The sequence below is a fragment of the Lynx rufus genome, unplaced genomic scaffold, assembly GCF_022079265.1.
Source record: "Lynx rufus isolate CCGP_SWC_20201006 ecotype Redwood Valley unplaced genomic scaffold, mLynRuf1.p SCAF_1, whole genome shotgun sequence".
Classification (NCBI taxonomy): domain Eukaryota; kingdom Metazoa; phylum Chordata; class Mammalia; order Carnivora; family Felidae; genus Lynx; species Lynx rufus.
The window spans coordinates 203,549,845-203,563,713 of record NW_025814823.1 but is presented as its reverse complement, the minus strand read 5'-3'; the positions used below and the strand labels follow the sequence as shown (position 1 = coordinate 203,563,713).

Sequence of the window (13,869 nt, the reverse complement as noted above, 5' to 3'; positions counted from 1 at the left end):
ATATGTATATATAATAATATTATATATCTATATATGTGTATATATAATTATTGCTGTCTTATTTTCAGGTAAAGCCCCAAAACATGCGGTACCAGCTAGTTCCACTTTAGGTAAATTGCCAGTCTACCCATGCAGGAATTGCAAAGAAGTTTATAGAACATAATTTTGTGTTTTTAACCCCTTCCCCGATCCCAAAAGACAGGAGAGACTGAGAGGGTACACCGAGAATCTGTCTCCCCAACGTCGTCATTGAGAGGGCAGAAAAGGTGATGCCCTTACCTTCAACTTAGCTAGAAAATGACCTTCTAATGGGACCCTTTGGAGGAGCTTAGTACTGGTCTTCTAGAGTTTGGGAGGATAGTGGACTGGTGCCTGATTCACAACTTGGCAGCCTAGTGAGCTGGGTGAGAAGCTGCTGTGGGGAAACAGAGGAAGCCTGTGGCAAGCCTGCCCTCCTCCTACAGCAAGCAGACAGCCTAGGCCGACTGGGAAAAGGGCAGAGAGAAGACAGAACTTTAAATAAAGTTGACAGCATTTTTTTTTCTGTTTCTTATTGCACTGAACTGAGCATGTAATTATAGGACTAAGATATTTTTGTGCCTAGAAGCAACTGGAGGACTTATCTAAGATCAATTAGAAAAATAATAGAACTTGCCCTAAATTTTTTCCAAGATGCAGGAAAGAAATAGCTTTTCAGAGCAGGCTTGAATAGGCAGTCAGTAACAAGAATAAACAGCATCTCACACGACTTCTGAGTATGTGTATATGTACCTAGATATTCTTATGCAGGAATGTCATTCTTTAGAAGAATGTACAGGAGGCTGTTGACAGTAATTGCCTCTGGAGAAGGAAAAGGAGGGACTGGGAATGAGGAAGGAACAGAGAATCTTACTGCACATTCTTTGGACTCTGCATTGGTTAGCTTGGCCATGTATCATTTAAGAAAAATTAATTTTAAGGGGGACACTAAACCCCTCCAGTGGCTCTGATTTGCCTTTGTAAAACATTGATTATAAATTATGTAAACGTGCTGAAAAGTAGCAAGTTCTGATCAAAAGAATACCAATAAAAGAAGCTAACCAAGAATTTGGAGAATCCTGAATTAGCAGTTTCTTGTAAGTCTGAAATGCTATCTACTTGTTAATCAAACTTATCTTGAGGAGTGAAAATCACAGACGTGTTCTCACGTGTAGTTATTTTTGTAGTTGAAATTTTCAATTATGAAAATGGCCAACATATATACTTTGTCAAAACAAGAGTTACACCCCTATTTACATGTGTACTGCTTAACTACCCCCAATGCCACCAGCACCACCACCAAGAATGATAAATACAAACTTACACTTTTCAAGTTCTTAAGAGAGTACTTTGCAAGTTATTTTTTTCTAATAATTTTATGTTTAAGTTTTGATCCACTTTAATTTTTCCAAGAGATGTAAGAGGTCAAATGTTGTTTTCCTTTTCTTACTTTGTTTTGGTTTTGACCTGTTGATGTCTAGTTCAACACCATTTGCTGAAAAGGCTATCTTTCTTCCATTGACGATGATCTTGAGAGCCTTAAAGTCAAGTAGCCTGATCCTCCCACTTTATTCTTCTTTTTCAAAATTGTTTGAGCTATTCTTTGTTCTGAGCAAGAGTTCCATGATTTTGCAAATAAACCAGAAGAAAAATAATATTCCCTTTGGAGCACGACTGTGAGATTACGGGAGATGACACATATGAAATATCTAATATGGTACCTGGTATAAGATGTAGATACTTAGCTTCCTTCCTGTGGATTCTAAACCAACCATCAAAAATACTTCACACCCGCGCGCGCGCGCGCGCACAGACACACACACACACACACACACACACACACACACACCCTCCCCTAGTAATACTTTATATTTTCAGTTTTATGTAAATGTGTTATATATGCAACCAGGTAAGAAATATATGTGAAGGAAACAGCTCAAAAGGACCAGCTGTCACTCCCATCCATATCTGCACATAGAAAACATCCTGTTGCCATTTCCTTCCCACATCCTCAGTTGTAGACCTAAGAAGCTCGACTAAGGATTACAATCAACTAGGCAGCTTTTGTCTCACCCAAACATCAGCAGAACTGTTCTGATGCCCAACCACGACAGGGGGGAGAAACTGTGATTATAAATATCACCCAACTCATCAGAACCTGTTTCTGAGTAAGATACTGGCTGTCACTGACAAAATGGCAACATCCCATTCCATGTTAGCCCACTGGCCTCCATATTCTTCCCACTTTCCAGGTATACTGTGGCTTTTGCCCTTTCTCAGATTTGTCCTCTGGATGTCCACGTGGCCCTATCCTTCCGGGGGAGGTGGGGAAGGGGAGCTTCTCTGCCCTGTCTATTGAAATCACTCCGCTCAACCCTATACTATTTGGTCTCCTTCCCTGCTGTATTTTTCCTATTGCCTCCTATCACCATCTAACATAGACACGTATATTTGATTTTTTGGTTAGATGACTTTATCCACTAGCATGTGAGCTCCATGAAAGCCGTTATTTCACTGCCATAACCTGTGTACCTAGAACACATATATGCTGGCATATAATAAGTCACTTGATAAATATTTATTGAATGAATCAAGTAGAGAGGGCTCAAAAATCCTTGGTGAATGTCATAGCTTTTGACTACAATATTTAAATTGAAGACCAGTGGCAACCTTACTACGGAAGATATTAATATCCATTTTCTTCCAGGAGAATGTCAATTAAATTTTGTTAGTGTTTATTTATTTTTGAGAGAGAGAGACAGAGTGCAAGTGGGGGAGGACAGAGAGAGAGAGAGGAAGACATAGAATCTGAAGCAGGCTCCAGGCTCTGAGCTGTCAGCACAGAGTCTGACATGGGGACCGAACCCACAAACCATGAGATCATGACCTGAGCTGAAATTGGACGCCCAAATGACTGAGCCACCCAAGCGCCCCAGAAGAGTCTCAATTATATAAACACATATAAATAGATAAATTCATGTTTCACAAATTCTCCTAATTCCTTCCCCAAATCAACTCACTCTCCAACATCCACCCCAGAAAAATATGAGAGACTAAAGGAAAAATGCATCTCTTGTCCATAGACCTTCTCTTATTTGACTGGGCGACTTTCTCATACCTACATTCGGTTCAGAATCTGTAACCACTCACCTTCTTTACTGCTATTGTTGCTTCTAGCCAGAATCAAAAATATGCCAAATTGTCTTCTAATGGTTTCACTGCTTCCAAATTTGACCCTCCACAATCTTTATTTCCCAATCAGCCATAGTGTTCTAGACTGATTTGTGGCCTTCTAAAATTCATATATTTAGGCTGTAACCCCCAATGTGACTGTATTTGGAGGAAGAGCCTTTAGAGAAGTAATTAAGGTTAAACGAGGTCATACAATTAGGACACTAATCTGACAGGCTTCTCTCCTTATGATGAAGGACACCAGCAAGCTCAGTCTCTCTCTGCCATGTGAGGACACTGCAAGGCAACTGTCCTCAAGCCAGAAGAGAGCTCTCACCAGAGCCCAACCATACTGTTACCCTGATCTCAGACTTGCAGCCTTTAGAACTAGGAGAAAATACATTTTTGTTGTTAAATCACACAAGCTACCTAATACATGGAGTAATTCTTTTAAAACCTAAGACACACGAGGACCTCCCTCTGAGTAGAAATTTCCAATGGCTTCCCACTCCTCCCTGACTATTAAGTCTTAATAATCCTAGCAATTGCCTCTGGGAACCTATAAATTCTGGTTCCATTTCTAATACCATTTCCTTCTACTCTCCACATGTGTCATTTCCTTCAGTCTCACTGGCCTCCTTCCTGGTTCTTGAACCCACCAGGTATGTTTCTATCTCAGCGTCCTGCAGGAATCATCTTTCCCTAGATATTAGCATGAATCACTCCTTTACTTCCTTCAGGCTTTCACTCCAGTGTTTTCTTTTCCATGAGCATTACTCGTGACTACATACTTTAAATTGCAAACCCTCTCCCTGCAGACTGCATTGATGAGCCTTACTTCCCCTGCTCTGTTTTTTTTTTTTTCATAACGTTTACTTCCTTTTAACAAATCATATCATTTACTCATTTTTTATATTGTATTATGTGTTTCCTTCTGTTAGAGTACAAGCTTTTGTCTGTTTGGTTCACTGAGTATCCCAAGCACTTTGTACACTGCCTACCACATAAAATGCATTAAAAAATTATTCATTAAATACAACTGACAGACAGGCAAATAACCTGGATTTTAGTCCCGATACTGCCCCTACCATGCTGTATGACTTGCCCTTTATATCTCTTTCTTTGTGTGTAATACAAGAACTTTGGATCATACTGGAAAGAAAGCCTACTTCTTTCCAAATGGTCCTGACTGGATTCTTTCTCACTAGTATGCTCTTTTGTTTATACTTATGTGGTCCTGCCCCAGCCTTCAGTAAGCATGCTCTTTCCTTTCCCAGAGCCTCCCTCCTTGGTTCATAATGTTGACAATCAGCAAATATTGGATAATTAAAATTATTTTGATTCACAGACCAAAAAAGTATAAAAGCAATTTCTGAAAATACTGTTCTGTCTTACAGTGTTAATTGGTCTCTAGTTCTGATTTCTAATCCTAAAATCTATGTTGGAATAGTACGAAACTACCTACAACTGTTGAGCTAGGATTTCTATGATATATTCTCTAAAAATATAGTTATGATTTCTTCACACAAAGAAGGGTCACTTTGGGTAATACTGAACACGTTGCTTTTACCTTTTAAATACTGAAAAAAGTTTAAAGATCTTAACTCTCTTATGTCCTCCTTTTGGTATATTAATGTCAAGATATTTGAGAATTCTGCTAGCAACTTCTCACAGAAGATATTATTGTAATGAATTTAAAGTATATGTTTCTAAATGTCAGTTTAATAGACCTGCAAGTTCATAGTTAAGTTGTACCATCACTTCTTATGCAAAGGTATACATAAGTCATAACTTCCTTTTAGCAACAAAATGTTTGGTTTTCAATACCCTCAAGAATTATTGCAATAAATGCAAACAAACATGATTCCAGTTCCTAGTTGTAATGGAGAGTGAGTCCATAAACTAGATTGCCTGAAATAAGCTAAACTTTTTAGTGATTTAGGTGACATTTTCAGCTGGTATTTAGTGATGACCTACTACGCACAGGTATTGATTGCTGAGGATTAAAAAAATAAAAGTTCCTTTCTTCAAGGAGCTCACAGATTAGTAGGAATCAACTCATGTTGAAATAATGAGTTTTAACACAAAGCAAAATTTGAACATAACTCCTTAGTGTTTTTTTTTTGTTTCCTTCCTTTTTTTTTTTTTCCAGTTAAAGCCAAGTAAAAGTAAATTCCCCGTTTTGAAAAATCAGGGGAATTAAAACAAATTAAGCCAATTATCTACATATCAATTAACATACAGAGACATGGAATTATTTTCTCAAAGGTTAGTAATAGTCATTTATAAGTGCTGCTTGCATCGTTTAAAAAATAACGTATTATCAATAAAACATTTTAGAACAATATTTTTAACAAATTTCAACCCTAAGAACTAAAACAGCACAGAGGTGGATGTGCCACACACAATGCAGACTAGTAAATGTAACCAAGGGCTAGAGGTTACGGTGCAGAACGTTCCTAAATGGTTTCCTGCAGGAGGTTTGTGCGGTGGTGGGAAAAGCAACCTAGGTGGCGGCAATTCCTTCTTAAAAGTCTTGCTCTTCCCAGCCAGGCCGGTGGAAAACCTACTGGCACACAAGTTCTGCCTTCGGTCTACAAACACTGCTGGACACTGGAAACTAAGTTGGAGGAGTGATATGATTGGCTAAGAAATGAATGACGCAACGTACCTCAGGCCCTCTGAGAATCGGCCTCCTTCTCAAATCCCGCTTTCCATTGGTCCTTACGGCAAAGAGGGCAGGGACATTTGCTGAAATTAACCTCTGGGTCGCAAACCCCGAGCAAAGATGGCGGCGGCCAGGTGTTGCAGGCTAGCCCTCCGCGGGTCGCGGCTGTCATTGCACACTGCGGCCGAGGCCGCTGTCGCGGCTCCAGAAGTGACCGGCGCAGTTGTCGCGGCGGCCCCCGTCGCGCGCTACCCGCCGATTGTGGCTTCTCTGACTGCCAAAAGCAAGGCGGCACGGCAGCGGCGAGTGGAGCGGTGGCAAGCGACGGTGCACGCGGCCGAGTCGGTGGACGAGAAGCTGCGAATCCTCACCAAGATGCAGTTCATGAAGTACGTGGTTTATCCGCAGACCTTCGCCCTGAACGCTGACCGCTGGTATCAGGGCTTCACCAAGACAGTGTTCCTGTCGGGACTGCCGCCGCCGCCGCCCGCCGAGCCCGCCGAGCCATCGCCCACCCTGGACCTGGAGGCCCTGCGCGCCGCCGCGTGTGACTGCCTCCTGCAGGAGCACTTCTACCTAAGGCGCAAGCGGCGCGCGCCCCTCTACCAGGACCGCGAGGCCATCGCCTCGCCCTTCCTGGATCAGCTGGTGGCAGCCCTCGTGGGCCTGCTCAGCGCACACAACCCTGCTCTGGCCACTGCCGCCCTCGGTGAGCCTTGGGGCCGCCACGTCGGGCGAGGGTGGTGGGGGCTGTTCAAGTCTTTCTCTCTGCGTTGTCTTTTTTTTTTTTTTTTTTTTCCTAGTCCTTTCGCGCCTTGCTGGGTGCCACCAGGTTTAATAGTATTGAACTAGCAGTCTGGAGACTGGGTGGGTTCTCGGGCCGGTGCTGCCACCTACTAGCTGTACAACCTTGCACGCTTCCAGTCCTTGGCTCTGCTTTGTGAAGATCCAGCCAAACGGAAGAGCAGTGTTGGTTAGGAAAAGGGGCTCTTAGAGGGGGGACAGACCTGGAGTTGGCTTTTGGCTCTTCCACCAAAACGTCCCGTGACTTTATGTCAATTCACTTCCTCATAGAATTGTGAACATTAAAGGTGATAGGGTGATAGAGATTAAAATACCTGACATTTACTAAGTACTTACTGTGTACCAGGCCCGATTCTAAATTTTATATGTGCCAACCAATTTAATCCTCACAATAACCGTTTATGGCAGGTAGCATTGTTTTATAAATGGGGCAAAAACAGCCTGAGGCACAAAAAGGTAAAATGAACCTCGTCGAGAGCCTCTAGCTGGTAGATTGGAGTTCTGAATTCAAACCTAGCCATTTTGGGCTCCCAGGAAACAGTCAGCAACTTTTATGAACTGCTTAGTGCAGACTTGAAAAATAATTAATGGATAGTTTTAAAAGTCAGTGTTTCTGACGTCCTGTTTATTTTATATCTACCGCCTAGTAGGTGTCTTAATAAATACCTGTTGGATTAATGTTATTATTGTAAGTGTAGATGTGTGGTCAGCTGAGTTTTGTAGCGTGCGTGCTACTTTACTTCGCTCGCAGTTGGGAAAGAAGTGGTCTTGAGCTAAGCCTCACCGATTTTGACTCCTAATTGTTGGCCTAGGGAAACTTGCTTGACTTCGTCAAGACCCAAATTCCTCTTCTATAAAATGGAGGTGATGACAACCATACATACCTTTGAGAGTTACTGTGGAGATGGAATTAGTAATTTTTTAAATTTAATTTTTATATAATTTTTTTTTAACATTTACTTATTTTTGAGAGAGAGGCAGAGCGTGAGTGGGCGAAGAGCCTAGAGAGAGGGAGACACAGAATCCCAAGCCAGCTCCAGGCTCTGAGCTGTCAGCAAAGAGCCCAATATGGGGCTGGAACCATGAGCTGAGCTGTGAAATCATGACCTGAAGCCAAGTCGGATGCTTAACCGACTGAGCCACCCAGGCGACCCTTGAATTAGTAATTCTTCAGACAGCTCTGACTACTAAAAAAACTTACTATTTTTCATGAGTGATATTCCTGTTGGTCTTACTTTCGTTGTTTATTCTTAACTGAGAAACCTCTTTCATTACAGTGTTTGGTGTGTGATGCGTCGCACAAGTAGACAATAAGTGTTTGAGCATAAGTCCTGATCATTGAAGTTAAATCATCCTATAAGCCAGACTCTATCTTACACCAGAGTAATTTTTGATATATTTTTAATTTACACAATTATTCTTGAGTTCTGTATTGCTGGTATTTTAATAATAACCAAATTTATCTAAATGATGACGAAAATTTTGAATATCTCTTGATAGATTGTAAACGCCCAGTTCACTTTTACTGGTTGCGTGGTGAAGAAATTATTCCTAGTGGTCATCGGAAAGGTCGAGTTGATGCTCTGCGATACCAAATAAATGATAAACCACACAACCAGATTCGAATGTCCAAACAACTCCCAGAGGTAAGGATTGTTGCATTATATATCTACTGACATCTGGTGAGGAAATGTCGTAGGCAGCCTAGGTAATGGGCTTAGTAGGATAAAAAGTTTTGGATGGGTCCCTTTTGAGTTTCTTGCAAGTACATCTCATCTGAAATTCTTTTTTAGCTTTTTAACCTGTTATGGAGTGTCTAGTCCTTAAAGGTCAAATAATCATAAGATTAAGGCATCAGTTTTCAAGACCATACTTTTTCTTACTATAAAAACAGAAACAATTGAAAATAGTTTATGATTGTAATTTATAATAGATTGCACTGCCTGATCATCAATCAAGGCATTTTTATAATTATAACCTGGTCATTTTATATATTACAGTTCTTTTGGAGAAAATAAGTATATTTTGAATGTTGTCTTTGCGTCTGTATCAGAAGTTGGCACATTTTTTTGGTAAAGGTCCAGACAGTAAATATTTTAGGCTTTGGGGGCCATAAGTCTGTGTTGCAACTATTCATCTTAGTTCTTATACTGTAAAAGCAGCTGTGGACCATATGTTAATGAATGTGTGTGACTATGTTGCAGTAAAACTTTGTCAAGTAGGTGGCTGGCTGGATTTGGCCCACTTGGTGGTGTTACCAAATCATTTTGTAAAAAAAAAAAAAAAAAAAATCTCATTTTAAGATTTTTAAATCTATTAGGAATGTGAATAAAATGTGTACATACTAGTGTTTCTGTGAATTCATTTATGACTTTCCTTTAAGTTTGTGCCACTGGATTATTCTGTACCTGTCGAAATCCCTGTGATGAATTGTAAGCCAGACAAACTTCCATTATTCAAACGACAATATGAAAATACCATATTTATTGGTAAGTTTCCCCCTTTTTTGTTAATTTTTCTTTTTTTAATGTTTATTTATTTTTGAGAGAGACAGAGACAGAATGAGAGTGGGTTGGGCAGAGAGCGAGGGAGACACAGAATCTGAAGCAGGCTCCAGGCTCTGAGCTGTCAGCACAGAGCCCCACACGGGGCTTGAACTCACGAGCTGTGAGGTCGTGACCTGAGCCAAAGCCGGATGCTCAACCGACTGAGCCACCCAGGCGCCCTGGTAAGTTTCCCTTTTGAAATATTGTGCCATCAATGTGTCCAAAGGATCCCATGCAAACTTACATAATTCTTGATGACCAAGAGGTTTCACATAGTTTACAAGCAGTATAATCCATAATCTCAGGTTGTTGCAGTATGCATGAAAATTGAGAAGAAAATATTCTTTCATCTCACCATTTAAAATTTTACTTGTTTCTACTTAATTAGCAGTACTTTAAAAAATAGCTACATGTATTAGGCTTTGTTGATTTATTGTGTAAAAAGAGTAATTTGTATTTTTTCAAAAGTAAACCAGTATAGAATCAGACTTGAGGCAGTCATTGTTTTTCTTTTCTTTTTTTTTTTTATAAAAGCCTTCTGTTAGTACCACACACTGTGATAACCATTAAGAATATAAAAGTTAATAAGTCCTGATATCTGTCCTTGTGCAGCTTGTACTTTTGCTGTCTTTTTGTCTATTAATTCCTAGTCGATTTGATGGTTTTAAGAAACCAGCTTTATACTAGTCTTCCAGACCTGCTCCCTCTGGGTCATTATGGTCTTAGAGTGAATTATGGGAACTGTTGGTTGAAAAGACTACTACTAAACTCAAGAATATCAGCATTTTATGAAATATTGGCTATTCTTTTCCCTATTTGGAAATATAGTATAAAAGTCATTTTTTAAAAATAAGAACAAAGTATGTAGTTATTACATTAAAATAATAAAGGAAACTTTTAAATAAATTTTACATACATTCTGTTGACTTACCCTGTGTCATCGTGGGCTTGATGATAGCTAGCAGATTGTACTTTCACGTGAAGTTTAACTTTATTATAATCCATGAAATAAATAATAAACGTTCCCAATTGTGTATTTTGAATAGTGATCACATGATGTGTAGAGGAGAAGGGTGGGTTTGAAGCAAAGACTAACGACGTGCTGCAGATGTTCACATGTACATTTCATCTGAAATGTTTTCATTTTGGGGCACCTGGGTGGCTCAGTCGGTTAAGCATCTGACTTCAGCTCAGGTCATGATCTCGCAGTTCGTGAGTTCAAGCCCCGCATCGGGCTCTGCGTTGACAGCTTGGAGCCTGGAGCCTGCTTCTGATTCTGTGTCTCCCTCTCTCTCTGCTCTTCCCCCTCTCATGCTCTCTCCCTTCTTCAAAAATAAATAAACATTAAAAAAAAAATTTTTTTTTAAATGAAATGTTTTTATTTTGCTCTTCAGGCTCAAAGACAGCAGATCCATACTGTTATGGTCATACCCAGTTTCATCTGTTACCTGACAAATTAAAAAGGGAAAGGCTTTTGAAACAAAACTGTGCTGATCAGATAGAAGTTGTTTTTAGAGCCAATGCTATCGCAAGCCTTTTTGCTTGGACTGGAGCACAAGCTATGTATCAAGGTAAAACTAATTTTATGCCATTGCCATTCTTGGAAGATTTCTGTGACATTTTAAGAATTTACCGGTTTAAATTGTTTTCTTTGGGTTAAGATGTAGGTTGAATCTTATCACGTTGAAAACTTTGGTTGCGGTTTTGCAGTTTCAACAAAATGCAGTTGTTTTAAAATTCATAATTAAGTATTTAACATTTGCAGTTGGCAAGTGGTATTTAGATAGTTATTTTGATCTTTCACTTTGACCAGTTTTGTATGAATGAATTTTATTCTGATGTTCTCAAGCATGTGAATGACTATAACCAACCAAGTCCACTTTGTAGATGATGGCAGCTTTCTGAAGCCGGAAAAGGAAAATGCTTTGGTGGATTAAATTTCAGATTAAATTATGACTATCCTATGTAATATCTTTGAGGGCTATATCCAGGATGTGGTGGATTAAGAAGGTGTTTATTCATTCAGTAAATAGTGAATGCATGGTTTTTATGAACCAAGCACCGTTGGCCTTGGAGATAACAGTGTTGAATTGAGGTGGGCAGATCTTGCTGTCCAGGAGCCTATAGTGAGAAGAGTAAAGGATAATAAACGTGTAATACTTTTAGCTAGTGGTAATACTATGGAGGAAAAGTACTACATAAGGGATAGAATGATTTATGGGGTGTAGATGGGATATGGAACAGAATCTGTTTAAATGGAGTAATTCAGGAGAGGTCTCCAAAAAATGACATTTGAACAAAGACCTGACTGTTGAGGAGCTACCTAAGCATAAAGTTGGGGGAAAGACACTTTCAGGCAAAAGGAATACAACTAAAAGTCTCTGAGGTAGGAACAGAGTTGAAGTATTTAAAGAACAATGAAGAAAGGGAGGGGGAGGATGATGGAGGAAGAGATAGAGGAAGCCAGCAACCATATCACTTAGGACTTTGAGAGCCCAATGTGAAGCATGGGCTTTATTACAAAACCCGAAGTGATAAACTGTAATATGTAACCAACCAGATTAATCCTATATGAGTTCCCAGGAGGAATTTTAATACTGATTTAATTATTTCCAAGCTCACTTTTTCCCATATCTATCTATCTATCTATCTATCTATCTATCTAGATATGTAAATATGTATAATTTATTGTAATTTTTTACTCACAATTGTTGACTTAAATGGAGAGAATGAGAATAGGATTGGACAGAAGCAGAAACAGAGGAATCTTTCTCAAAGAGATTAGAGTGGCACTGTTTATGCATTAAAGATAAAGTGCTTCTTTTTTCCTGTAATTAATTACAAAACTAACAATATTATTCATTGGCTATCTTCATTAAGGCTGATAGAAGCTATGTATGAAGAAATAATACTACTGCTTGGCCCTGGCACTAAGTACTAAAACCAGTCAGTCTAGAACAAGAAGCAGCCAGCAAATTTGAGTAGTAAAGGCTTCAAAGGCCTCCTGGAACCTTATGACACAAGATACACAAGACAAAATGACGGCACCTCATAAAACCAAATTTGAAATATGTAAGGGAAGATACAGAGTTTGTCTAAGGACATGACTGAAGTCCTTAGAAAGTCTGAAGGTATGTTTTTTAGGTTTGGTGAAGTAAAGGGCCGTAATGGTTACTGGATGGCAGGTGCTGCTGGTGCTGGGAAGATGGGAATGTATTTGAAGTCAGTAATGATGCACATGGTTAGTACCAGATACAGGGGACATCGGCATAGATCGAGCTGGCTGCTTATTTTAGGTGAAGTGAGTTAAGGTTGAAAGCTGTTGAAGGCCCAAGTTGTTGAGAATGTGTCCTGAGTTTGGAGATGTTAGAAGGGAGGAAATAATTTTTGATGCAGAAATAGAATATAGGGTTAGAATGGAGAAGATGAGGAAGACTTCAAGATCTTCAGGAATTTGGTAGATAAAATATCTAGGTTTCAGGTGGTATTTTTGATCCCTCTAATGTGTATATTTTGTTTTGGTAAAATATATTCTATGTGTAAATTTCAGTGTAACTTTTTCCTATAGGATTCTGGAGTGAAGCAGATGTTACTCGACCTTTTGTCTCTCAGGGAGTGATCACAGATGGAAAATACTTTTCCTTTTTCTGCTACCAGTTAAATACTTTGGCACTGACTACACAAGCTGATCAAAATAACCCTCGTAAAAATATATGTTGGGGAACACAAAGTAAGCCTCTTTATGAAACCATCGAAGATAATAATGTGAAAGGTTTTAATGATGATGTCCTACTTCAGATAGTTCACTTTCTACTGAACAGACCAAAAGAAGATAAATCACAGCTGTTGGAAAACTAAGAAGAAATCATTGATTCAGGACTTTGGGAATACTTAAATTTCACTGGAGGAAAAATAAAAGGAATTTTAATGACGAGACCTGTAACTGTCAAGTGCATTATTTTGAGACAAATATTTCATATGTTAACCTGTGATTAGACCTCTCATTCTGCTCAGAGTACACACTGAAAGATTTCATTTGAAATATAGTATGTTGATTTTAAGGTAATTTTATTCATATATAACTAACTGATGAGACTGAGCTGTCTTCAATATCTGGTATTAATTACGTGTTATTTTGAAAGTATTTTAAGGGCAGTAACTCAAAAGCTTGAGTATGTAGATGTGTTATAGTTTTCTTTTTTGTTTTTATTTTTTTCATTAATAACATGATAGTTTCAGAGTCCTACTCAAACTGAACAGTATTTTGCAAGGATAGGAAACTGAGGCCCAGAGGAGTTAAGTGAATTTTCCACAATTTCACAGATGGTTAATAATATAGCTGATGAAATATGTGGAATTTAGGTTCTTAGCACTAAGAAGTAATGTTAATATATTTCTGTTTATGTAATTTACTCCATCCCAAAGATTATGTTTCAAAATCAGTTGTCAGTTGATAAAATTGTTAACCATGTTGAGAATTAAGATTCATTTGAAACATTTTAGTGAGGAAAAAAGAATTACCTTTGTATAGTCATGCTGTTTTTATTTTGTATAACCTCCTGTTGTGAATATTTAAAAAAACCCATTATGTACTGTAGTCATATGAAAATCTCTGTTCCCACCCTCCCTCCCTCCTTCTTTCCTCCCTTCATTCCTTCCTCC

At 39.0% G+C, this 13,869-nt stretch overlaps 1 protein-coding gene across 1 annotated transcript; it reads left to right on the top strand.

Moving 5' to 3' along the window:
• The first annotated feature begins 5,967 nt into the window (after positions 1 to 5,967).
• On the top strand, positions 5,968 to 13,141 carry MRPS30 (mitochondrial ribosomal protein S30). Its single transcript, XM_047092842.1, has 5 exons — positions 5,968 to 6,566; positions 8,162 to 8,307; positions 9,045 to 9,150; positions 10,602 to 10,778; positions 12,776 to 13,141. Exons 1-5 carry the CDS (start codon positions 5,978 to 5,980, stop codon positions 13,063 to 13,065), a joined length of 1,308 nt encoding a protein of 435 aa, XP_046948798.1. The 5' UTR covers positions 5,968 to 5,977; the 3' UTR covers positions 13,066 to 13,141.
• The last annotated feature ends 728 nt before the right edge of the window (positions 13,142 to 13,869 follow it).

Bases quoted from the DNA above. Each gene is read 5' to 3' on its own strand.
- MRPS30 (XM_047092842.1), top strand. From the start codon at position 5,978: ATGGCGGCGGCCAGGTGTTGCAGGCTAGCCCTCCGCGGGTCGCGGCTG. The intron at 8,308-9,044 runs GTAAGGATTGTT...CTTTCCTTTAAG, and splicing joins TGTCCAAACAACTCCCAGAG to TTTGTGCCACTGGATTATTC. The intron at 10,779-12,775 runs GTAAAACTAATT...TTTTTCCTATAG, and splicing joins AGCACAAGCTATGTATCAAG to GATTCTGGAGTGAAGCAGAT.